Source organism: Pygoscelis adeliae, unplaced genomic scaffold (assembly GCF_000699105.1).
Source record: "Pygoscelis adeliae isolate BGI_AS28 unplaced genomic scaffold, ASM69910v1 Scaffold114, whole genome shotgun sequence".
Lineage (NCBI taxonomy): Eukaryota > Metazoa > Chordata > Aves > Sphenisciformes > Spheniscidae > Pygoscelis > Pygoscelis adeliae.
Window position 1 is genome coordinate 752833 of NW_008824587.1, and position 27887 is coordinate 780719.

The window sequence follows — 27887 nt, forward strand, 5'->3', positions numbered from 1 at the left end:
TCAGTTAATGATTTTTATTAAATTTCAGTGTTTCATAAAATAAATATGGTATATAATATCAAACAGTGAGAAATAAAGCACAAGCATGAAAAGCATGGTAACAAAAGTTACACTCATGACGATGTTTAATACTTAGCACTTTAGAAACCATAAAGCCTTTAACTATTTACAAGCAGCAAACTATCTAACATAATTTACAAAGTTGCAGCAGCCTAGTCAAGGAGTCCTGGAAGGGGAAAAAAAAAAAATGGAGAGACCGCAATGGAAGACCTTCACTTTGCTCTATCTAGTTAGCACTTTATTACGTACCCTATTTTCCCCTTATGTACATAACTCTTTGTAGCTTCCATTATTCTCAACGTTTAATAATTACACGGTATTGTATTTTAGAGCTCAGTTCATCTCTAGGATGGTGTAGTGCCTTTTGCACTTAAGAGATACATATTCAAGTAACACTTCAAATAAAAGTAAACATGTGCAAACCCAAGTTATAAGCCTACATGGCCCTCAGGAAGTAGTGTCAAACCAGGTGTAGCAGGCGCACGTTAACAGCTACAGAAACCTACTCAGAAGTCTAGCCGGGGCCAAAAATGAGAAATGGGAATATTAAAAAAATGGAACTGAACTGCAAATATACCCTGTTACCACAGACAAAAATTTAATCTGCTGAAACACAAAGACATTTAAGGTCATAACTCAAGATTTAATATTTCAACATGAAAAGAAATCCAAGCCATTCGACTTTTTGGGCTTTTGAAACAAATGCAAGTGTCTCTGTTTAAAAATTGCTTTTAAATGAGAAAAACAAATCAATATATATTAATATATCACCCAAAATAAAAAACATAACACACTCTTCATTTTAGAGCATGCTGCTCATTCAGAATAAAGACAGGACAAAGAAAGTAGAATTACATTTCATGATGTAATAAAAACATTAAAATTTGTGATCATTAAGTGCACCATCGTACAGGAGTAGCGTGCTCAGAGTGGAAATGTTCTATACCTACCAGATCCATCTTTATTAAAGCAAACAAATCTTTAGGACACTACCTGAAACTGAAATCGGTAATAACTGTGCTCCATTCAGCTCGCCTTAAGTTTCAGTCGGGCACATTCCAGCTAGTAGCACCTGTATGCCTCTTCGTGATTGTATTCCAGAAACCTTTAAATTTGCGAACAATTTTTTTTAAAAAAAGACTGGCTTTTGCAATCCTTGCAATGCTTATCCTAAACAGATACTGCAAGTAAACTCTGTTCTGAGCAACACAAGTTGGGGCTTTTTTCAGAAATCTGAGAGCTGGACTTAGGTTGGCAGTAGATACAGTACAACAATTTGATGTATTAAACAGTTCCTCAAAAAAGTCTGAAAGGAACATTTCCCTAAAGACTGTTTAAAAAACCAAACCAAACCAAACCCAATTCACCCAAGATCTGTTCAATCCTTCTACTGAAGTTCGGAGCTTGCCAACTTTAAGAATGACAGGAAAAAGGAGGGAATGAATGAGGCGGAGAGGAAACAGAACTAAATTATTCCCAATTTGTACCGATGAAAAGCTTCAAGTAAAAGGAAATCCACTTGTTAAAGATCTTGCTACATGCACAGTCCCTCATCAGTTGAAAGCCACAGTAGTTAGCATTGGGTGTAACAGCAGATTTATCATTCATAAAAAACACTGGCAATGTCCCTTCATTCTTAGTAACTTGCATCCATGGTTTCTGTTTAGAAGCTTCTTAAAAAATGTTTATGGTTCTGCACATTTCATACCAAACTGGAGGAAAATGGTAAACATGTCTTCTTTCGATGCAATCCCATTCAGCAATCTTCTCCCCAAGAACTCAGTGTCATTTACGAGTCTGAGTCTTCTTTGGCACTGCAGGTCGCTTGGCTTGCCACAAGTGGTTATGAATAGTAAGAGCATCCACGCTGACAGACATGGTTTTGGCTGGAATCACGTTAAACTGTTTTCTGTCCGAACTGTACTTATAAAGTTTGTCAATCATTTTCTTGGTGATGCTCTTTGGCCCCGTTCCAGTCAGCTTGTAGATTTCTTCAGTGTCAGGATAGTAGCAATAAAGTGCTCTAAACTGGCAGCCAGCATCACGGAACAAAATGATGTAGTGGTTGGCATCACATTTTTCTAGTTCCTGCATTAAAAACAGACAAACAAACAAACGTACACATAGATTGTTCACGGTGAAAATTCCCACATTACGCCAAGCTTCAAGCTTTCACATACAGCTGAATAAGCGTTTAAAGTTTTTTGAAACGCTAGATCAGTAACTATGATTTTCAGTCCTTCTGTAAACTTAGGAGTTGAACTCTTAATACAGGATCATGTTTTCCCTAAGTCCATACAGTCATGGGAAGTAAAGGTTCTCAATACAGGCACATTTTAGGAAATGGCATTCACTACGACGCATCAGTGGGATATGAAGTGAGCATTACAGATACATTTTATTCCGAGTGCATTAATAATTTTGTATTTAATGTTTACCTCTAATATTGAATTCTTATGTGGTTCATTCACTTTTCCAGCAAGACAGCAATGAGAGATAGCATTGTGAATAATAGGTTTGTTTGATTTGCTGCTGGGTTCCTTAAATAATTTTGGACCTAAGGAAAATAAATAAGTAAAAATTATTTCCCCTACATTTATGAACATTAGTATTTTCATTCATCAAAGTGAAAAAACAACCTTCGATATTTTTCTACAATAGCTTACTTTTAGAGTTATTAAACAGAACAAAATACACCTGACAACTTCTCAAAAATAGCAATGTGTCACATCAAATACACCACAGCTTTCTACGACCTGCTATTCATAACAAATGCTCAAACTAAAACAAAGCAGTCACCTGTGTATTCTGCCACTGAAGCAATAGAAGACGCTGTTGAAGCGTTCTCCCAGTCTCTTTCTGTGTTTCGGCTGGGATTTCTGCTCAGTAGTGGTAAGGACTCCATAGATTCAACTCTGCTGGGGGAAAAAAAATAATAAAAAGACATGCCGAGATTTTGGTTTTTTTCCCCTCCAACCTTAAATAAATTCATCAGTCACTGGCCCTGAATGGAACAGGCTATTGTCCCTTTTCCTCCCCCAAAACAGTCAGATTCTCCCTGATAGATTATCGAAGCAAAATTCTATTATTCCTTTGGGAGAAAGCAAAACAAAATGGCAAGTTTGTATAGAACATCGGAGTTGGCAGCCACATAAAATAGAAGATGAATTCACTAATTACTGTTGTGCCTCTATGCCAGTGAACCAAAGCAAGCAACACTGAACCCCAACGCTATTTCATAACATAGTAAAAAAATAAAAAAATTAAAATTAAGCCTATCTTTTTACCTCTGAGATGGCGTGCCGCCAGAGTGTACACTTTCAGGTTCAGTTGTTGCTGCTGAGGCCAAAGAAAGACTGGAGCCAGACTGAGCACTGCTCAAATTATCAGCTACAAAATAAAAGAGAAAATGTGAAACACGTTTTGTTCAAGCAGATTTGCAGACTCAGTGAGAGCAAACTAATCAAAATTCTTACGTGTGGAAGAACACTTTGTCCCTGAATCACTGTAAGATTCTTCACGATGGACCGACTTTGGCCTGGGTTTTTTGGGCTTTGATTTGGGCTTCCCAAGCCCTTGCTCCTCCAAAATTTGCTGCTGTTTTTTCCTTAGATATTCTTGCTTGATAAGTTCTCTTCGAGCCTTCTCCTCTTCTTTCCGTATTCGGTCCTCCTCAGCTTTGCGACTGAAAAGCAAACACAACATTATATTCAACATGTAATAGTTTTCCTCATCTTAAAGATAAAAAGAAGTATTCTTTTCCACATTATTACCGAGCTTCATCTCTTTTTTGTTCAACTTCAGCCTCCAACTGCTGTTTCCGAATCCGAGCCTCCTCAGCTTTGCGCTGCTGTTTTAAAAGGAACGCTGCACGTTTTTTCGCGAGCTCATCTTCTGCTTTCTGTTCATCCTACAAAATTCACAGGGATAGAGAGTTTTAAAGAACAGAAGAAAATATATTAAAGCTGGGCATCACAAGATTGCTGAGGATTCCAGGAAGATTTTAGGAAAACATAAGCTATTACTTTTGGAAATCTTTACATTTTCAGAATTGACGAGTGTAAATCAGAACTGTGTTGAACTTTTTGTTGCTCAAGAATAATTTAAGAGACAGTTTTAGTATTCCCTTAAGTCTGTGAGGAGGAAAAATAAAATAAAAAGTCTCATTCTAACTTGTTTTTAAGTATGTCTAACCAGCACAAAACCTGCTGGAACTGCAAAGTACAATGCAACTACCATGTGGGCTAGGATGGACAGCACAAATAACCCCAGCGTAATGATAACCTTTGAGTCGATATTAATTATACTATACAAAAGCAAAAGCCAAATTCAATGAGATTGAGACAGCCTAGCTCGACTTTCTTGACACAGAAATTAAAAAAAAGTATTGTCATGTCAGCACATTTGAGGTATTTACAATAATCATTGCTAAGCACAAAAGAAGATACTAAATGTTCCGGTAGCAGTTCTGAACTTCACCAGGAGGGGTAGACACCTATTTCCTACTTGCATCTACAGCCATACACCCAAACTTTCCTTACAGCCCTTGACTTCTAGGCTGTTAGGCTGCTCAAAATTGGAGAAACTCATGTGCAAATGCCAAAAAAACCCCCCAGTTCAGACTCTCGGCTCCCTGACAAGTCTTAAAACCTCTTCAGCAGGCTTTTACTAGATATCCGTGTTCCATCAAAATTTTTTCTTTGATAAAGGTTCACAGAAAGCTGGGATTTCGATACAGTAACTTCTTCCCATTGCATTCTGTGATTCTTTTGTGCTAAGTATTTACAACGCATTTGATGTTTGCCTGTTTCTCAGATAGAAAAAAAAAAAACAAAGGGAAAGAGGGAAAGAGAAGAAAAGCAAGGTTAGTCCTGGTTCCTAGTAAAGTTAACGTATGAAATCCTGGCTCTTGTTAAGTCAAAAACTTTTTTCTCCACAAGCAATTCTTTTCCAATGCAGTTTTTTAAAATCTTAATATTGCAACCAAAATGTACTGCTTTCCACCAGAAGATTGAAGAATGAAGTGGAAAAAAGAAGTTCTAACGCTGGGCGAATGTATAACAATAACCAAACATACAAAGGTAATATATTTACCTTGAAGAAAAAACCCACACCAGACTTCTGATCACCTTCACTAATTATATCCGTAGAACTATCCTGGTTTTCAAGTTCTCCTTCATCTGGAGCTTTTAGGTCAGACAAGTCTACTTCAATGAGATTAGCCTTGCTTCTCAGCGGCTCATCCACTGGGACATTTTCTTTTCCTGAGCCATCAGAAGAATTCAACCCTGTTTCCTTGAAGCTGTTATTCACCTCTTTGCTCATTTCAGAAATAATATTTGCATCTTTGGAGGTGGAGAGAACAAGTGCCCGTTGATTGCTCTCATCATGAAGTCTATAGGTATCAAAGAAACACTTTTCTTGAGAACCACTTCCATGATCAGGACTATTTTCCAAGCCGATTTCTGTTGGTGTCTTTGACAAGCTATTGGATGGAAATGGTCTTAAATGCGGTAAGGTTTCTAGACTTTGTGTTGGGGTTTTAACACGTGCTGAATTTTGTTGTCTGTCTTTAGTGACTTTCAGATCAGCGGGTCTTCCTGATCGAGGACTCCTTCCTTGACCAAATCGAGGTGGTTTACGAAGACTGTTCATTCCAGTTGGAGACAGAGGCTCAACAAAATGAATCGATGGTTTTACCTTTTGGTCCTGAGAGTTACTTCTGGTTCCTGGTGATGGCACTGATGGAGACTTCATAAGTAGTTCCTGTTGCTGAGAAATCTTTAATATAGCCTGCTGAAGTGTACTGATTGTTTCATTCAGTTTTTCGATAGAAAGATCACATTCATTTATATCCACTTCAGTAACATTGTCTTCTAGGAGGGCAACAGAAATAATTTTACTTTTTTCCAAATCATGTATAGCAGCAGAGTCTTTTGGTTTATGTTGCTCAGCAAAAGCTATGCTTTCTTGCATTCTTACTTTTGTTACTTCTTGAGAATCATTAAGCATTTCTTCTCTCTCCTCCTCTTTCGCAAGAAACTCCTCGGATTTGGAACCCAAAGAAACTTCATCTAAGTCTTCACCATTGTGCCGAGAATATTCTTTTGCAAAATGTTCTGGTTTTAGTGGCTGCGGAACATCAGGAGATTTCCCTTTTTTAACAACATGCAAGAAAGCCGCCTTGCCTAATTTTAGTCGCTGCCTTGCTGACAAGGCTTCCATCTTCTTCTTCTGAGCTTCTATTGCCCTTCGTTTCTCTTCCAACTGCATGTGAAGCTGCACCAATTCAGAAGCTAAAAGATTAACGTTATCTTTATTTTGTCTGTTGGGGCTTTGCTCTCGCTTTTGTTTCCATGTGGTCAGTGGTGCTGGGCAGCTTTCTGATCCATCTGGTGTGGTCTTTTGTGAACTACTTGTGCTGGACTTTGTTTCATAGCTATTAAGTCTCTGAAGCTTTCGTTCCGCAAAATTGGTCATTCGGACACTCCCACTAGTCATCGACACACTGCTAACTTGAGAAATTGTACTCAAGCATGGGCTGGAACGTCCGCTAGCATCATCCTTATCTTCATGTTCTTTTACCTTCATGTCTTCTTGCAATTTTGCAGATTCTTCCTCACCAATGTATTTAGTGACTATAGGATGGTCATCTATGACTACCAAATCCTGTTCAGCATCTTCTATGTCCAAGAGGTCTGAATCAGAGTCCTGTCTCACCATCGTCCATGTAGTATCCGGAACATGCGAATTGAGACTTTTCACGTAACTTACATTGACTTTACTTGCTATGTCATCTTCAGATTTAGCAGCATGAAGAAAAAATCCTCCAGTGGATAGCTCCTGAGCGGAAGGATCTAAACTGCTACTAGCCAAAGGTCTGGAAGCTTCTAACCCTGCCTCCACCAGTGCCACTGAGTCTGCAGTACTAGGATCTGCAACTGGAGTGAAATCAGAACTAGAAATTGGAGTAAAAGTCCTATTGAGGTCATGGTCACCATGACTGCTATTTGTTTTCTTGCGGATCAAAGGCAAGTGTCCCTCATTTAATCTCTTTGTTATAAAACTCCTTTGTTTCCCCTCCCCACATTCATCCTCTTTATTGATTATCTGTTTTTCCTTTGCTGGTTTTAGAACTGCAGGCATTAAAGGCTCCAAGTAAAAACTGTCTGGTTTGCTTTCTGAAGTCTCGCTATTTGCTTTTGGAGACCATGCAGTTGCGACTATGCTGGGCACCCGGGCTGATGCATTCTGCAATTCAAGATCACCACGGTTTGGCCTCTCTTCAGATCTGATTATTGCAATAAGCTCTTCATCTTCATCCTCAATTTCAACATTGTTCAGCAAGCTCTTCCCATTAGTTTTCACCGATGGAGGATGGGGCTGATTTTTTGGAGTTACATTAACAATGTTTGAAGCAAGACTGTCTTTGCTGATTGATCTAGCCAGACTAATGCTATCACCAGACCCAGGGTCCACATCACTGCTAGCAGAATGATGAAGAGCAAACGGTGTTGGCTGAGACAGAGGCCTAGAAAAGATAAGAACAGTCTGCTGATGCTTAAGCACAAAAAGTTACAATTTGTTGAACTAAGGACCACGATATAGACAGCTGAAATTTTTGCCCCATTTGAAAAATATATCCTGTATCAAAAGCGACCAGCAATACTAAATAGCAACTTCGGATACTTAAATTTTCAACAGTGCTTACTGAAAACCATGTTTAAAGTATTTTCAATTGCAACCCTAAAATCAGTTGAAATTGATAACGTACATCTCTGAAAATGTACGTTAAAAGAAAACAAGTGACTCTCGGTCCAGTTCTAAGGAAGTGATACCTCATTACTACAATGAAATTGTCACCGTATCCTTTCATTAAACAGTATTTTAATATTTAAATTCATCTGTTACCTGGGTTTCCTCTCTGGCCATGCAAGAACTGAACCTCGTGGCTGCCCGTCAACACGCGTCAGAGAATTAGAACGATGCCGATGACCTGAAATATTTTTAAAATTGTTAATGGTTTAGAAATGGTCTTTAAACTAGCACTTTTACTTTAGTTAATAGCAAACATAATAAACTCTTTCACCAAGAGGTGGCAGCAGAAAATAGATTTGCTGAAGTATTAACCAAAGACAGACAGTCAAAGCCTGAAAAAAATACAATGAAAAGTGACCACATATACATATCTGACTTTTAGATTTCCAAACATGAAACAGTTCAATTTGCTTTCCCTGTCAGCCCCCCAACTTCAAAAGAAAAAAAAAAGGGGGGGGGGGGAAGAAAAGAAAAAAGAAGTCCTCACTGCATGTTGTTAGAGCCTAAGCAGTTGGAATGTTTGGTTGGTACCTTAGCTGATCAAAGGAAAGAAATTCTGAGCATCCCTGTGTAAGTATAAAACCTAGGTTTTCAGTAATTAAAAAAACGTTTAGGCACTAGAGTGAGTTTGTCATTCTGGATGACAATCTTACTTCCTAAGACTTTTGTTAGTCTTATGAACATTTGACAAGTGGCTTTTTCCTTTCTTTTCACAGAACTGACATTATTACTCTTAATTTCTTGAGCATTTCTTGAGATTCTGAGAAATAAGCTCATTTGTGAGAGGAAAAAAAAATTTAAAATTCCAGTAACTTTCTTAAAAGGTCTTTAAAATATTTTAATGCAAACGAAGATGATTTACTCAAACTAAACATGCTTACCACTTGGCTGACTGCAGTTTAATTCCATTTTAGATCATTCACATATATGAACTTATGTTTTTATTCATTACTGTATTGACATTGATGGTCATTGCCTGTTGAAATGCAAATTCAAGGTAGACTTACCAGGGCTATCTTCCCCCTGTAAAGATTTTTGTTGCTTTTGTCTCAAAGGGAGCAGTGGATGGGAAGGGCTAAAGGCAGGGCTTCCTCCTTTGCCACTAATTCAGAAAAGCAAAAATTCATTACTACAAGAATTTTTTTTCTATAATGAGAGAAATGACATAGTTGTGAAGTTATAGGTAATAGTTACCCGGTAATAGTAAGGTAATAGTTACCCCCGTCCTCTTTAAAACACAATAACATACCATTAATTTTAATGTTAAAAGAAGTTAAAGAGAAGAAAAGGTTTCCACATGTAACAATACAAAAGTAAACCTGCTACCTGAAATCAAACTGTTTAAGTCTCTCAATACAGCAGATTTAAAATGTAGCTTATGTAAATAGTACATTAGAGACAAAGTGAAGGCTGAAATAACTTATTGGTTGCCATCAAACTTAGGTCAGCTGAAAAACCTTGTCATTAACCTTCTTGTACATTAGATCCTATTTAAGTTTGTTTTCATATCACCATTTATAGAATACGGCTAGTAAAGATGAGCTGCTTGAACAGTTTTCACACTTCACATTTTTTCCAAGATAGAAGTTAGACTAACTTCTTCTGTCGGGCAATGGCGACATTTACTGGTGGGGCTTATTGGCATTTGCCAAACAAAGATCAAACGTAACACTGCAAAGTGTTTCTTTGAACGTAAGAATTGAGAATATTTGAGAGACTGACTGCACGCAACTCAAACTCACTCAGTTTGTAGCAAAATCAGAACATTCAGCGGCAGAAATTCCTAGGTTATCCAAACTGAAGTATAAATTGAAGATTAGCCTAAACAACATGAAAACAGACTTACAGATAGTCAGGCTCCTCAGGGTGCAGGTAGTATCTACCACAAGCTTCAGGGCCCGCCTGAGCCGAGGGCTGCAAGTCTGCTGGACTTGTACTAGCAGGGCTAGCCATGAAACTTCGCTTAGTTGCATTGGAAATAGGAACAGGTGGACGACTGCTCTTCTGCTGCAACACTGTTTTAACTGTGCATACATTTAGAACATTAACACAACTTATACTAGCCATTAAAACCACAAAACAGAACAGGAAGTTTTCAGATTGCAGTACATCAGAACGAAAACTTTACGACAACACTAAAATGAAACCTTAAGTCTTTATTTAAAATATGTATCTTATGGTGACCTTAATGGAAAGACAGTTACAAGTAAATAATTAGTGGTTTTAGGGAAAAAATTACCTATCTCATTCAAAAAGTTACAACTCAAGTGGATCTAGGACTAACTTTCCTTCCATTTTTACTGCTTTCAAAGATCCCCAGCAAGCAGGAAGTTTGGGTAGAAATAAAACTCCAAAGGAAACACCGCTGTGCAACAGTTTCATTGTAATGTAAGTATTTTTTAAATAACATACTAATATTTATCAAGACTTAAAAACTTACCATCTTTTATTTCCTGAACATCTCTTGGTTGTACAAAGTCTGGTTTGACATTCTCAAACCACCAGAAGAGTTCCGCAATGTATACCATGACGTTAGGCTAAAAGAGAAAAAAAACCCACCTCACAATAACCAAACGCTTATGATTTACCCAGGTTTTATTTAAAAATATATCCTTCATTATGCTTCTTACCTTTAAAACCAAAGGAGCATATAACATGTCCTCCAATGTGAGGTAAAAGCATTTGTTTAGATATTCATTTGAGAATTCTCTCAAAAGTTGAATATTATAGAGGCTGTCTGCAATTGACGTTACCTCCTTCAAACAAATATCTAGAAAGGTGAGAAAGATGAGTAAGTTACGACACTATTCCAATGTATTAACCTTCCATCCACGACTAACAGAAACACTACATACAGGAACTTCACACACTGCTTATACACCATCATTTAATATTTATGAGCTACCAGTGACATTTCTCTACCTGTTCAATACCAGAGGGATAGGAAAAGGAGGAAGAAAGCCACAGATAAAAGAGTGCCAATTTTGCATTCATTTTAGAATCCATATAGGATTCTGCCCATCACAGTGACAGAAAAGGTAAGCAGGCTACAAAGAACACACATAATGACAAAACACAAAAGCAATTAAAAACAGACATCTTGATTTGCACATAATAGAAGGTTACTCCTAGGATTCACAGTGCTGGTTCCTTCTGAAAACATTCAGGAGCTCTGCAAGGTACAACATATCTGAGAATTTAAAAATCAATACAAAATGTTGATTTGTAGAAGTTAAATGCAACAAGGACATTGAATTATTAAGAAAAACATTTTCTGGGAAAGAGAACTCATGTTTGCAATGCTGAAGAGTGACAATTGCTGAAGACTGGGAGAAACTATGTTAAATCTAGATTTTAAAATGTCAAATTATGTACTCCTACAGAAGAACATGAGAATTATCAGCTAACAGTAGTGGACACGTATTCCCTTTTTATGGTCTATTGAAACCAAGCTCAGACCTTTGAACAAAGAAAGCCTTATCATCTAGAACTATAAAAGAAAGGATTATTTCGTAGCTCATAATATGCAGAGCAGAGCCTTCTAAATACAGTAAGTAAAAAAACAAAATCAAAGAGAGGCTACTTTTTAAATACACTGATGCAGATTCCATACGTGACCTGACTCTAACTTGCTGTAGTCCACCACCTATTAGATGTGTTGCATTTTTATTTGATAATGTATTTCTAGTTCAACTTTCAAAGATTGAAGAAATTTATTTTTTTTTTTTTTAGAAACCTTTATTACGTACCATCTAGTTTCATTTGCTCTGGACAATAATAGTGTATCACAGCTAGAAGAGCAGCACCATCGCTACCATCCTTCATCAAATCTTCAAGCAAAGGAAAGTAAGGTAATTGCCTGCTTGAAAGATGGTCTCTTCGGTAACGCACCTAACAAAAGAAAACAACTGTTCATAGGATGCTAACAAAAAGAAAAGAAAAAAGAAAAAAGGAATTCTTGTTAAGCACTGAAAACTCTTTACGGTGGATCCTTTATAGCATTCTGCTCTAAGTCAAAAATAATTTACAAGGTTATACTTTTCTCTCAGTGGAAGCCAATTCTGAAGAACACGGTGCTTCCCTTTTAATCATTCTCCTTATATCTGGAAGCAATCCGTGCTGCTGAATTCCTAGCTTCATTCACACATTTTAACTTATTACAAGCAATTTATGTCAAAATCCTTCCACACAGATGCATGAATGCAGCAGATCCAAAGAAAGAGACACAGGTAACTATATGAAAACACTTAAAGCTTGGAAAAAAAACCAACAAAACCACACACAGCGAAAAATAATTCCAATGAGCTAGTGATTTCTCATACATTACCTACATCCACAGACTTGCCACCACGTCCACAGACAGCAAAGTTCTCTGAGAGATTCAGAACATCGTATGTCTGGCAAGCCAGTACACAGTACTAATGTCGTGCAAAAGAAAAAAACGTGGCTTTTGCCAAAAATGGTCAGCAAGAGGAGCAAGTCGGCCTCTTATATCAACGGCAAAACTCTCCTTGATTTCAGTATAGATCAATATCAAACTCTTCCACAAACCACCCCCCTAGCCCTCACGCAATTTGGAGCATAGCTGAAGAGTAGCTAAAGCCAGTCAACTGAAGAACAAATCTTGGCATTGCTTCTTGCAATTTTTGCAAGAAAAGTTTTAGTGTTGATATTTCCTAAGCGTCCGCATGCTAGCTAGACTAGAAGGCTGTGTCTAAGTTGGAGCAGCAAAGCGATCGGGCAAGCGAAAGAACCACACGCTACAGAGCCTAGCAGAAGGACCTTTCAGTGTTGGAAGAAGATTCCTTTTACACTTTAGTGCGTGTTAATATCACTTAGCATCTATCTTGACTGATGTGCTGGCCTAACATGCAGATACACAGAGAATGTATTTAATCATCAGAGGAAAGTTGGATTTTACCAATGGTATCATACACTTTCCAAGACAACCTGGGAAAGCTCTCTACACAAACACACACGTACTCATATGTGTCAGTTTAGGATGGCACAGGCTGAGAAAAAAAATCTGTTCGAAGGAACGAAGATCACTTATAATCAGAGTAATAAGAACCTGTTTCATTTATTTATTTTGCACAAATATAAACATGCTACGTTAAGTTTCCCTGGCAAAGGCAAGTAACTCTAAAAGCTATCTCTACATGCTAATGCTATTTTTCCCTCTCCTTTTACCAGGTGCAAATTATTTTTTTTTCCCCAGCCTGGAGCACTCCACAAATATGTAATGGAATGTGAATCATACTGTACCACACGAGCATATTCCACTGGTTCCAGCATGCAGTGCGATATGGCATGCATCAGATCAGGCTTACACAAAAAGAAATAGTGAGATATACGACGGTGATTATTCAAACAAGAAACAAAATCAAATGCATTAGCAACATCCATTATGCACTGGAAATGTGGTCATTAAGTCTGATAAAATAAGTATGCACACTAAGGTGAACTGGTTAGCTTAAAAGGTTCATCACTTATCCAGTTAGTCGAACTAAGCATATTACAGACAAACTTCAGAAATTTCTTGTTAAATGTTAATTCCTCCTGTATTTAAAGTAGATACAAATATTTGCTTTCCAATAGGCTTAAATGGAATTTAAACCAACTACAGTCAATACCGAGAACTAAAATATATTAGAATTCCTTGTTTATTTTAGCTTTGGTGAAAAAATACAAACTTGTCATGAGGGAGGTTTTTTTTATGGACTTAATTCCTTATTTTTTGCTCAGCTATTATTCTCTTAACTATTAAAGTCTTTTATACTGAAAATTCTGAATTCTTTCTTATATTCTAAGCAGAGTTTTGTGGTTTGTTTCCCACCCCATGCATACAATTAATGACATTTGTATGCATTAAAGTGCAGAAATGGGTGCTACTGAAATACAGACAACTCTGTATTTAAAAAAAAAAAGAAAAAGTCACAAGAGAAAAGAGAAATACCAGAGTGACACAGTGTGACAACTACTACGGAGACTGCAAAGTCTGTCAGTAAACCAGCATAAACTAAGCGGTACTGGACTAGGAGTGAGATAACCTCTATTTACTCCTTCCTTTCCCACCAACTTGCTCAATGATATCCTGCAAGTCAATTCCATTCCTGTACTTTCTTCTACTCTCACCCAGTTGTCTCTTTAAACAAAACATGAACCTGCTCAACTTCCTCGAAAGGCTATCAAATGTATGCCTCAAATACAGATGCGATCTTTAAGCACACTAGACTGTAAGTGATAAGCACCAGGTCAATACTTCGTTAAATACTGTCACAGGTCATTAAATGAGGCTGGAAGACAGGGCTCTGTCACAGATTTTATTAGCCTGCAGGTCCCCACTCAAATTTCTTTTATTTCCGATATTTAAAGTTTTTACTGCAGGCCATACATTTGGTTCAAACAAATAAAGGATTAGGAGGCAGAGGAGTGGGACTGAGCTCTCTGTGGAAAGGCAGAGAGATTGTGGGGACAGGTGACTGCCCGATCACGCCTGCCTTTTCCAAGTGCACTGCTCTTTGGAATTTGCAACCGAGACAACAGCTCTCATCTTCCCAGAGAGAAAATGAAAAACACCAAAGCCAGCAAGTGCAGGAGAAAGTGTATCAAGGCTAAGGAAAGCAAAAGAACAAAGAAAAATCTCCGCAAGTTGAAATAAAACCAGGAAACTCAGCCAAAAGCAAGCAGGCTTGCATACTAGAAGTAAAATTTTGTTATTTTTTATATATGTAGTGGAATTGATATTCCGTTTTCACACTTCACCATAAAGAAAATAAGTATTTTGTTCTGATATGTAAAATGTTAATTCTGTCTTTCCTCCCTTTATGCCAGCTTCAGTCTCATTAATTTACCATACAATTCCAGCAACTGCCATAACAGGTCCAAACTGGTTTGTCAAATCTTCTAACCCCATCTCAATGAACAATGGTGTTCTGGTTTTGACAGATTTACAAACCTGTGCAAGAGCAGTGCAAGAGCATTATTTAATAAACTACCGCAAACATCTGGGCATCTTAACTACGGGTTCAAAGATTAAGCAACCATTTAAACCGACCAGCTTTTATATCACCTTAGTGCTGTGATCAATTGCCTACTTACAACAAAAATAGTAAATGCAACCATTTCAACTGTTGTTAATTTTCTAGTGTTTTGCTGCTACTCCATATCCCTCACTCCTGCACTGTGGAAACAATTTTGAAATGCTGTAAAGTGATTATGCTATATGCTGTACAGTATGCAAAAATCATGTTATGAAAACTAAGCCTGATGACCCAAAAGCTTACACAGTTTTTTTTCAAAGACAATCTAAGAAGCGTTGTAATGGAAGCAAACACTCTGAAGAAATTTAAAAAGCCATGATTTTGTGGAAGCAAACACTCTGAAGAAATTTAAAAAGCCATGATTTTGTGGATGACAACCGGTGTAAAAGTAGTTCACTTACAGGTACTAATTTCCAATACCATTTGGAAGGAGACTGCTCAGGAAGCAAGGAAAGGAACGTAGGAATAGGAAAGGAACATCAGCAATGCAAGTTAAAAGCAGTAATACTTAAATGCACTTCAGCAATAAACACTTTCATATTTTAGAGGGGTTGTAGCCTAGAAATTTAGATTTAAAAAAATTAAAATGAGACCCAAAAGTCAATAGAGAGTCAAATAGTCAGAGGGATCCTTCAGACCACACATCAACTTGTAAATTAAACAGCGCTTTAGCCCCTTATCATTGAAGGATATTATTTTACATAAGAAGCACATAAAAAGCCTTTGCCACTAACATGAAAGTTAAACAATTGTGCTTTGTTCATACGTCACACTTTTATCCCCTTCGCACAGCAATGCCAATTTGGGGAAAGAACACAGCAGTTTTTCTTAAGCCTTCATAAAAATCATAAATTGGGAGCTCAGATAACTGATATACATTATGGTTGAGAAAGATCTATTTTACATTCTCCAGAAATGAAAGTGTACTATATTTTGCAATGTTAGTGCATTGTGATATAATTCCAAGGGAAAAAGGTGGAAAAAACTACAAGCACACACATATAACATTCGAATGCCAAGAGTATGCTTACTAGATAGGACTTGAATAAGCCTCTGAATATACATTAGACAATTAACCCATGCAAAATGAATATGCCCCAAGAGCTTTCAAAATATATATTATATATATTTTGTGCTGTGAAAGCGGAGTCATATTGACCCACGTACAGTTGATACAAGTTATTTTAAGTTGAAACAAGTTATTTTAATCCAACTGAAACATACAGGAAAATCAGAAGATACCAGTGGGCTTGAAAGGTAAGGAAGGGCACTGATGATAGACACAAAACAAATTGCATGTACAAAACCTCAGGAGTTTCGAGGACTGGACGCCTCACATTTCTCTGACAAAGAAAATACTCAGATGTTTATATTTAAATCCATTAATTATCAATACACAAAATCACAACTGAAGACAATCTGTTTTACCTTTTGGTGCCCTGGACTTTCCATTAGTTGCTGTTTTAATTTAATCTCTTTCTCTGTTATCTCTCTCATTTTAAGGTTCACCTAAAAGGGCATAGCATAGAAAAGATATTAAAATACATCTGAATATATGTTTCCACAAGCCAAGTTTTCTTCCTCCTCCCCTGACTTAATCGTCAATCCATTCTACAAACATAAAAAGCTCGTAGAATAATGTGTTACAACAGTTTTCAAGACCAACTATCTTATTAGCAGTGGCTATAATCACAACAAGGGAATCCTGGGTTTGCAAAGGAGACATTCTTTTGGAATGTGACTCTGTTGTCTCTCGAAAGGGTTTCAGTAACTTAACTTCTACCCTTCAAAAAGTTTCAGTATTTCTGTTAAATATATTCAAGCTAGTCAGAATTAAGTCTATCCTGTAATTTAACATGAAATGATGCTTCACCTAAAAAAAAAAACCTCACAGCAGCTCGTCTGAAAATAAAGAACCCAATTTCTACGGTTTTCCTAATTTAGTTCTTAATTATCTTCTTCATTTTAAAATTTGCCTTGAAAAGTTTACCAGCCTTATTACAGCATCCCTAAGAAAAAGAAATTGCGTTTCCCTGCTAGTCTGATTCTCTTTCCCAATGCATAGGGAAACCTTGGGAAGCCAAGCAAGAAGATGAAATTAGAATACGTTGCAGTAATAAGGGTATCGAATACCATTAATAATTATTCGTATTAGGAGGATATTATACCCAGCTACCATTGGACTTGAGGTAACAACACAGTAATTAAAGCAGTTCTCTTCATCTGAAGTGGAAAAGATGATAGAAATGCACAGGTAAGAAAGATGGAAGGAAGACACTCGTCAGAACCTTTTTAAAAATCCGAAAAGTGACAATAAGAAACAGGCAAATTTTACCTTATTAATCCAGAAAACCATTGCATCCTCTAAATCATAGGGCAGTTCTTTTGAGGCACTGAATGTAGAGAAACGCTTGACGCTAGCAACCACCTTTTCAATGCTGATCATTTCTACAGTATAGGCCATCATAAGAGCATCAATCATTGCCATATGAGAACTCTAAAAGCAGAAAACAGTGAGTATTGAAAAATAAAATCCTTTAAGAAAAAAAATTCTATATTCTAACTGTATTTAAAATGAAAAATTCCTGAGGTTAGCAACCTAGAAATTAAGAGCTTTTTGTTCCATTAACTATTTTAAATAGTGTTAAATAAAAAGATGATCATTAGGTGGATTTAATTAAGCTAACCATTTTGATTGGTGCACAGCCCAGATCAGATTCAGACACAGGTGTATCATCACTCTCCATGACGTAAATCCCTTTTCGAGACAGAGCCTGGATCACTGACTGGTGTCCCTGCAGAGCAGCCACCTGATCCCCCTTCAGAATGAGGCTACAGACACGACAGTACAGCTCGCTGGACAGCAGCAGCTTGATGACGGGTGGTTTAATATGTTCTTGCTCATATTGATCTATGTAAAATGGGTCCTTCAGCTCCTCTGGGACATTATCTGAAACAACAAAGAAAAGTTTCAACAAGTGGCATCAGTTATAAACAAAAGTAAACATTTTTACTTTAATTCAAAGATAGCATATGAAAGAACAAAAAAAAACGAGCACAAAAAATACTGAATGTAATTAAGTCTGCAGTTTCATATTGCAAATGGTTTTCAATAGGTCTTTGTGCTTAAAGTTTAATTAAGTAAAGCATATATAATTGGCTGCCGCCATATACATACTTCAGTAAAAATCCTATACATTACCAGTTAGCTTTCTCAAGATACTAGAGTCCCTCTCAAGAAAGCACTTCAACACGGACAAAAGTCCCACTGTCCTCTACGCATCTCTAGCTGCTTCTTTCAATAAGACCCAGCTTAATCAGGATGATACACTATCGCCTCTACTGATTAGTGCATATTATTAGTATTTTAGTTTTATTTGGAATTATAAGTCATTTACTTAGATCACAGGCTAAAATGCTCTGTGTCTCAGATGGGCAAAGTATATACATCTTCAAAGCAAAATTTACAGCTACTTCAAGCAGTATCCCAAAACATCTGCGCACAGCAATTAAATAACTGCAACGCTCAGTCACTGAGAGGGGCCAGCCAAACATTCTCAAATTGAAGAAGAAAACCAAGCCACCTATTTCTCGGTTCTAAACTGCCAAAGTTCATAAAAAGACCAAAATATCTGACTAAAACCTTGAGCATTTTCAAATTGTTTGCAAAGCAATTGAGTCCCCAGTGAGCTGACTGCCTATGTTTTTGAAGACAAGAGCATCGAAGCTTTTCAGCCTTTATATAAAAATTAAAGCCTATGAAGCAAAACCATTCCACTTGGATTTGGATTCAACATGAATTTTAAACCAAGTCTAAAATCAACTGCTTTTGGAATGGCACAATTTCCACAAGCTGTCTTATGACTTTACCAAACGGAACACAGATCCTGAGTGTAGTAATTTACATGCAAGTTAAAATTAACAACACAGAAGACTTCATCCTCGCACACCACTTCTTCCCCACCAGTTCCCAACCCTCATAAAGACTCACACTTTCGCCACTAATCAGCACAGCTTCACAGCTGGCAGGAAAGAAAGGCACTAACAGCAACTAATACTCTGATCACTCTAAACAGGTCTCAGGCATTTCAAATCCTTATGTTGCTAGCTGAAGTACTGCCAGCGTCAAAGGTTGTAACACTGCAACACAATGCAAATGTCAACCCATTACAACAGCTGAAAGCGGAAGCAACAGTTTCTTGATGTTACTGAGAAGACATAAAACAAGTTAAAAATAGATATATCCCCAAATAAATACTTCTACTCATATTCAGGAATCAGACTAGAAGCTATTGATCTTTATAATAGCCTAGCGGTAATAATGAGAGTCTTCAACTCCAGGAAAAATACTTTTTAGCCTCAAGCGTGTTGTCTTAATAGAAGCCCGACATTTCATAATTTTCAAACATAGAATTCTATCCTACGCTATCCAGTCACTCTGAAGATCTTCCCCCGAAGTCACTTCAGCAGTTCATTTTAAATATGTACATCTACAGTTAAAAGAATTATTAATTTGGCAGCATATTTACTTTTCATTCAGCTCATTTCCAGAATAATTAGATTTCCCCATATAAAAAACCTCCCACCCATAGCATCTTTGAACCGCAAAATAAGCCGCACAGTATTTGTATACTGCAGAGCACTTAATGTTCATAATGAAGAGAAACTGAGACAGAACATTGTCAATTACATGAGCCGGAAGTACATTTCACTTAAATAAAAATATGTCGTAAAGCAGTGTTGTCGTAACAGCTACTCAGTTAGTCATACAGTACTGCCCCTATTTTTCAAAACGGAAAGCTTTTCGAAGTTTTTAAAAATTAAGATCACTATTTTTCTTTACATGACATTGAATGCTGTGATACACTGAAGATGGTTGGGAGAGACACGATAAAACCCCACTGGCAGCAGGTAAGTAGCATTTGTTAACCTGGGTGTCCATTTTCAGTGAAATAGATAATAAATTCAAATATTTTTAATCTTCTTAACAGTAGTCAACCTGACCTAAAATCAAAAGCTGTTGAAAGCTAATTCCATTTAATGGTCATTGCCATTTCCAGAAAGAGAACTGGAGCTCCCATTTCTAAAGACCGGGGAAGATCCAAAAATCAAAACGTAAAGCAGCTCATATAATTCAACATTTTGGCTTCATTACAAGCAGCTACACCTTTAACAACCAAAGATACATTGCTTTTTACTAAAATTATTTGTGAAAGGAAATTGAATACTAGCTCATAAATACCCGTGAAGAAGTACATTTCTGGCAAGAGCATCAGCACCACTCCAAGTTTTGAAGGCTTTTTTAAAACAAAAAAATGCAAATTCAAAACATCTGAAATCCGAAGTACTTCGATGAGGGTTTTAGTACGAACATCTGCCCTCCACCAGCTCCACAGACCGCCGCAGAGCTGGGTAACTGGGGTGACTGCCTGCAACCGCGCTGCGAGTAAGGGCTGGAGAAAGGAACCCTGAACTTCCCCCAGCACATCAGCCGCCCAGCTGATGCTGCGCTGACCACCGCACCAGCAGACAGACAGCTCGCTTCGGATTTGCTTCAGGTCCCTTTTCCACAAGGCAGACTGCGATTATTTTGTAGACTGTAACTACAGAAAGCAACACTAACACACCCACAAGGGATACAATCTATTGGATTGGGATCTTTAGACAAATTATTAAAACAGAAGCGACTATTGGAACATGATGCTCAGTTTCCTGTGTAACAGGGGCAGCAAGACCTCCCACATTAATTTTCATTTAAACTAGCAACATTTTAATGATGTTTAAAAGCTTTTTCTAACAATAAGTGGATCTAGTTCTTAGCGATGCGATTCCAGGTCACAGAAATCAATATATTAAAAAAATATATATATACACACACCTTGTATCTTGGCTACTGTTCTTTAGTCTGAATGTCCTGTCAAGAGATCTGAAATCTTTTTCTTCTCTATTGAAGAACCCTCTAACTTCATGTTTCTGATCTCCACGTAACTGCTTAAGGACTGAATGGATGTGAATTGACCAGTATTAAAGATATGGGGAGGGACACGACACACCAGGATTAACAATTTGAATACTATCATAAGAAGTTATTCGTAAACATTAATCCTCCCATAATTGCAACTTATTTCACTGTAAACACTTGCCCAGTTTTATTTTCTACATTAGTGTATACAACACTTCTGCCAGCTAAATTTGCCTGTGACAGAAAGGAACAGTTTTGTAACTAATCTGATGTCCTGACTAAAGGCCCACAGAAATTTTAAGATATAAAAACCACACCAAACCTCAAGAGCGGTAATATTAACTTTACTATTTAATTCAAATTTATTTCATACTGGACATAGTCGTAATATCCAGATGGCAAGCACAAATAAATGAGAAATAAACGGCAGGAAAACCTGTAATGCAAAAAGGAAGCTATAGAAGTATGTAACTCTGAGTTGAGAAACTTCCAAATATCCTAGTTGTGGATGTCCTGTACGCGATGCAGTTATCTCAAACAGGGTAACACAGCCCTCCTACACTGCCACAGACTAATTGTGAGCTACCTTCAATACTTGAAGTGCGCATCTGAAAGTGCAACGTAAGAGACCTATCTTATCTTTCACACCTCTGCTAATTATTCTTACCTGTAGTACAGTGCCACGTAAAACACTTGCAGCACCCAGGTCTGCTCAGTCTCCAAAACCCCCTTAAAAATGTCAAAACAGCCACATTGCCAAAAATCTCAGAAATACGTTGTCAGTTTTAGAACAATCATACACCATCAGAGTTAACCTAACACTAATTTAAATACCACACCACGGATACACAAATCGCCACTGGTATTATGGACAGCTTTTCTCCCCAGTTTTTATGGATCAGGCAAACTCCAAACACGTCATATGCTTTTTGCTTGCCTCGCTACAGAATGTGTCAATGCTCTTTTTGAAGAAAATGTCCCAGTCTTTCCAAGTCCCAGTTTCTATAAGCATCTTTTTCAACACCTTACTTTCATGACCTATAACTGAACTTAGATGTTAGAAAAATTCAGTTCATTAAAAGTTGTATTGTTACACATTTATGCTTTGGCATTCAGAAAAATTAACTTCTGAGCAATTAACTTCTAAGCTATAGCTACAAAAATTTCTGCTCGAGCAGTGTAACAAATCCTACCAAAGCAAACCAAAACCAATTAAACCATGTCCTTCTTTTTTTTTTTTCTTATAAAAAGGTCACCGATACCATCTTAACTCCAAAGGAAAGTCACTTTTTTGTTACTATTGCATGTTAATGAAAAGCTTGCAAACACCTTCTGTTTTCCTAATGTGCTTTCTGAGTCGTTACCCCAGGAAAACATTAGCATCAACTTCAACGCAAGCTTTAGAGTTGCCAGTTTTAGACAAACTGAGGTGTTCAAAAGACATAAAACTTAAAAACTACCAGTGTTTTTATAGCAACTTGAAAACAATGGCACGTAACCTGGCAATCAGATCTGTGAAGGCACACATCATTAATTCAGTTTGTCCTAAGTTTTCTATCAAGAATTGTCGAAGAATTTATCATGCTACACTCAGAGTTGACTGGATCTCTTTCACACGTGGATTTTATGTAAATTTTATACCATGTTACTTAGTTGCATGCAGTCAACTTATTACAGAGCAAAACCGCTCATTTTTGCTGTTTCCCACACATAAAAACAAAGTAATAATGTATTTTTTCCAAGTTTCAGCAGCATAAACTCTTAAGTGTTCTTGCCCCACTGAGCCTACTGGAGATACCTCTTCCAGCTATTTTTATAAGAGACGAAGGACTCAAAAATAAACCATCGTAATTTCTCATGAAGCAATTCTTCTGGTCTGTTCCATCATATCAACGAGTTCTAATCTCTCAAAAAACCATCAGTTCCAAGTATAAATCATTGTGTACAACATAGTTTACAGGATTACAAAAAATAACTCCCCTTCTAACAACCCTCAGAGAGACAATTATTGCCAGCCTCTCGTCTCCTTGCTTTAGGGCAGGGACCATTCCTTTATCAGCTCACTTACAAAAGCCTGTTCAAACTCCTGATTACGATTTGATAAAGAAAAATGCAGCAATCTGAACAAATTTGACTTATCCCTTGAACTGGAGAAGTGGATACACCCCAGATCTTATTTTACCTCCAGAAGCATGAAGAACTGGTTTCACATGGAAAGAGAGCCAAAGTATCATGGTAAACAGAACGAAGCTTATTCAAATTCTGAGTAGGATTTCATTCGTATCAGTATCTGTTCACAGAATTATTTAGTACTGTATGGATGTCCTCTAAGCTGCAGATCATGAGCAGAAGCTACGCGTTCTCTGCAACTAAGACCACCTGCATTATAATAAAAACATTCTTTGTTGGTTCTCATTACAGAACTGTTTTATAAACTCTGTAAGTGATCTGTAATATTACACATGAAAATTTACATACAACAGGCAGAAAAAAAACAAGCTAAAGACTTTGTATACTGCCGGTGAGAGTGACCACACTCTCATTCTCATATCTTTTGATCAAGCATAAAGCCACACACCTGGATGAAGCAGAAGAGACAAAATATTTTATTATGGAATTCTTCACCCTTGTAAACTTCACACAAGGAATATTCAGTGTTTATGAAACGGGCGTTATTAAAGAAACAAATGTTTGACTATTGAATATTTGCAAAACACAACAGCTTTCTTAAAAATATTTTTACTATGGACCTGAGAAGAAAGCTGACAAAGAATAGAAGCAGGGAACCCAGGGATTTAGGCAATTTAGCCCAGGAAACACCTCACACTGCCTCTACCAACTGATAACTGCGGGTAGCTATTACAGTACTGTAAAACCTTATTTAACAGGTAAGTATTAAGTACTTCAAAGACCAAAAAAAGCCACAACTTGCATTTCCCCTACAATGCATTACATTAGTCCTTGGCTTTCCTGCCTGTATCTTGCCAAAGGTCTCAGGCTAATGTTAGCATTAAGTCTGGAAACTATGTAAAGTTCCTAGCCCTAATAAGTAAGTAAAACCCACCAAGTTCGTGTTGAAAAATCCGAATTTTACAAACTGTTTTAAAGAAGCAACAACATTTGTTATGGAAAGGGTTGCAAACAACCCACTTGCTCACAGCAAGCTGCAACATTGAAAAACTTCCATATACTCCCCCTATATCTAAATCGTAACGTTATAACCGCAATGATGGAAAACGTAATTTCTACACATAAATTAATGCTGTACTAACTAAATCTGCTGAGAAATCAAAATTTTTCATTGTCTATTTTCCCAAGTCGTACCAAACGAAAACGGACTAGTCGTGTTTGGTCCGACCGCTGCTGCTCAGAGCCCGAGGGGGCAGTGGCGCTGAAAGACCAGGTCGGTTTCCCTCTGCTCAGCTCCGTGCGGCGCGTGGCCCTGTTACTGCTTGGCAATCTGGTTCATTCCACCGACTGTGAAAAACTGATCTCTCCCACGGACGGCTTGCCAAGCCTCTCTAAACCTCCCACACTCGCCTCCTGTGAACTGAAGTTCCACAAACTCAGTGGCACCCTTGCTCCTCGGCCACTTAAACATTATGAATTGTATTTTCACACTGCTAATGAAATTCCTTAACGTGCACATTTGGTTCTAATCAAAGTTTGCTGATGAAAAAGAGAATTCTGTTCTAAACAAATTCCATTCCCTAAACTACCGTCTCAGCCTAACGGACGTTATAATCTCTCAAGTGTATAGAAGGTTTCCAGATGTTTGTGCACAGACTTTTAGAGTGATCCATGACAGAGTGATCCTCCCGGATTTATCTGGGGAGAGGGAGGGGGGTGACACCGAATGGGGAGACACCTTCCTCCACAACATCCTTCCCCTCCGTCTTCTGGAATTCGGACAAACAGTTGTAAGACCTCCCTCCGGAGTCCATCTGCGACAACCAGGCAGCCACCCCAGGCAGACAGGAGGAGCTAGGGGCTTCCAGAAACAAACCATTCAGCCCAATTCCTATGCAAGAAGAGGGGTTGTCTCTCTAACAGTATTTGTGTCGAAGAGAGAAGGTAGCTGCGCTCAGTTGTTTGGCTACCAAAATTCTCTCTTTTCATGGCCAGAAGGGAACAAAGGAGGAATACATTATCAGATGAAACAAAGCCCAAACTAGGAGTTCAACTCCAAATTATGTTTGCTCCATATGCATGCTCCATCATCATGCACGCTCTCAGTAATTTGTCCTTGAGGAAAAAAAGAAAGGATGAAGAATTTTTCTAATTAGATGAAGCTTAGATGTGGAGAATTCAAATATCCTGTAACGGTAAATAGAAAATACATTTTCAGGCAAAACCTGCAGTAACGAATGACTTTCAGTAACAGTCTACACTAGAATCAAATTCCTGTTCTTGACTGTTCCCACACTTCAGCACGAGCTTAGCCTTACCCAGATGAAAACAAAATCCAGGATACGCACCGGCATTTGTAAGATTAAGGCACAAAATTATGTCAATTCATGTATGTCAGTTCCAAATCTAACATTTCAGAAAAACACTCTTTACGTAGCCACTTGAAGGTAGTTATGGAAACCCTATCAGATAAGAATTACTTCAGAACATAAGACAGTGTTTTAATATTATAAACAGAGAAGCATTTTTTCTCCCACCCAATTGACCAGAACTAAGTCTAAAATAACAAAAAAGCCCCCCAAAAACTTCCATCTGCCTAGGGAGATTTTACATAACAAATTCACAATTGCTTGGTAGCTGCCCAAGACCCACTGAACAACATCCAATATCTTAACACAAAAAGAAAACCCTGAGAGACGACAAGTAATCTATTAAGTTCAAATATTATTCAAAATGATAATCACATAGGAAACCTTTTTAAACCCATCTCTCTATGAATTAAAGAGGCTTATAAATTTCTAAGTATTTTGCAATGCTATTCCAGAAGTAATGGTTACTATGTGACAACGCCTTGCAGGAGCCATTTCAAAAATCAGACTAAATTTCCGTGGGCTGTGGTCCTGCAAAGATACACACACAAACAACCTTACTCACTGGCGCTAACCAACAACGCAACACCAAAAGCCCCAGCAAAAATATTTTTTTTCCTACTGTTCATGGCATTTAACTTCTATTAAAATGTAACCTGAGCAAGCCCAAATACAAGCGGAAAAACTGGCAAACGCTGCTACAGCCTTCTCTATGCTAGAGATCACACCATTGTCATTACGAAAGGTGGGTTTCTTCTCCAAAATTTTTAGTCAAAAGAAAACCAAATACTTATTCAACGTAAGTCCGCGCTGTCGAGTGCACGAACAGAGTTGCTGTTAACCCTTTAACTGGTCCGAGACGTACAGATACAACCTGGAGTTCTGGAGGCCCAGAAGACACTACCAAGAAACACGAGGCCATAAAGCTTCTCTGCAGCGTAGGAGCCATGGCGGTCAATTCTAATTTAGGATTAGCTTTCTTTCGAAACAAAGTCATAATATAAATAGTCTGTCTCCATGTCTGGAATATCCATTTTATCTCTGATCACTAAAAAGTGCTCAGGAAACATTACAAACAATCCCAGCAAATGAAAGATATTTACATGAGGAAATGCCTGTTCAGTTCTTCTAAGTTATCGATGATTTACTAACACCCTCCCAAAATTCCCACTTTTTTTAAACATCATCTGATAAATGGGGGTTTTTTTGGTCTCTTGTTGCTTGTAATGAAACACCTTCACTAATATTAAACATTATAAACCCATGATTTTCTATTTTCACCACAATCATTAAGATGATGAGAACACTGACAGAGCTGGAAATATTAAAAAACAAAAATAATTTAGAAAAATATTCCAACAAGGATTAATATTTAACTGCCGGAATGGACTGCTTTTCTTCAGCCTCGTCACAAAGTAAGCTAGTGCTAATCCATTAAGCACATTACGAGTTTGGTGAATTAGACTTAGATTAACAGGGCTACCTCATTTTCCAAAACAAGATTCTGAACATGTTTTTATTATGTGTTTTGTTCTGGATAAACAAAAACCACAAGTATTCCATCATATTTCTTCATAATGAAGCTACTTAAACTCAAAAGATTTATCTAGTAACGCTAATTCAGACTAGACAGATAGATCTAGTTCAAAACAAAAAAGCAAATTTCAACAGATACCAGGAAAATACTGTTCAAATGATACTCCAAGAATCTTTATTTTTCCATGTCTGACTGTAAAGGTTTATGATGACATAAGGGAAAGAAGAACTCCCCTATCACCTACAACTTGCTGTTTAATGTCACAGAACGCAGACAAAAGTGTACCTGTTCAGTCAAGTTGCCGATCATAAACAGATTGCTTTTTAGTTCATTTTGAAACAAAAACCACAATCTGACAAAAAAGAAAAAAAGAAAGTCCTAACTGAGCACACAAAGGGTATCAAGGTTCTAGCGTCCGTTGGCCAAGGTGACTAGACAAGGAAGCACACTAAAGCCTTCACAGCCTGGAGGGACTCGGGGCCTGCAAGCACTGACATACACTTCTGTGGAAGAAAGTCTACCTAGCTAAAATGAGGATTTAAACATTTTGAGGTATGCATTCTTCACAAGCGCAATCTGCGAGCGTTCATCATTAGGTTTGCTCATTCAGAGCATCTCACATAGTTCCATTATTCCTGTCAAAGGTACCAGGAAACATGTAACGCTACAGGAGAACAGACTGTCATGTTACTGATCTTTAAAACAAAGCTGATTTTAGCCCAATTTAATTACTTCTGGAATGGCAGGGGAGACAGACAAAGCAAGAAGAAAACCAAGAGTGGCTTCCTGATAAAAGTGATCTTACCTATTCCGTAGGCTTTAGCACAGATCCATTGTAGATTAGCAGCTATTTTTGCTCTGGCTGAATCGTAGAGCTCCAAAGGGACAATCTCAACTGCACTATCTGTCAGGGCATCCATTTTTCTTCTGGCACTATCTCCACCCGCACAAACATCAACATCCACCAT

General features: G+C 37.6%; 1 protein-coding gene across 1 annotated transcript; it reads right to left on the reverse strand.

The window, feature by feature from the left end:
* CAMSAP1 (calmodulin regulated spectrin-associated protein 1) lies at nt 1–27887 on the reverse strand. The gene is made up of 17 exons (XM_009322031.1): nt 27725–27887; nt 17609–17871; nt 17257–17418; nt 16350–16430; nt 11628–11769; nt 10509–10648; nt 10319–10415; nt 9725–9902; nt 8886–8980; nt 7972–8056; nt 5155–7591; nt 3834–3970; nt 3537–3745; nt 3348–3450; nt 2860–2975; nt 2499–2617; nt 1–2148 (listed from the first exon to the last, which is right to left on the reverse strand). Exons 1-17 carry the CDS (start codon nt 27885–27887, stop codon nt 1846–1848), a joined length of 4830 nt encoding a protein of 1609 aa, XP_009320306.1. The 3' UTR covers nt 1–1845.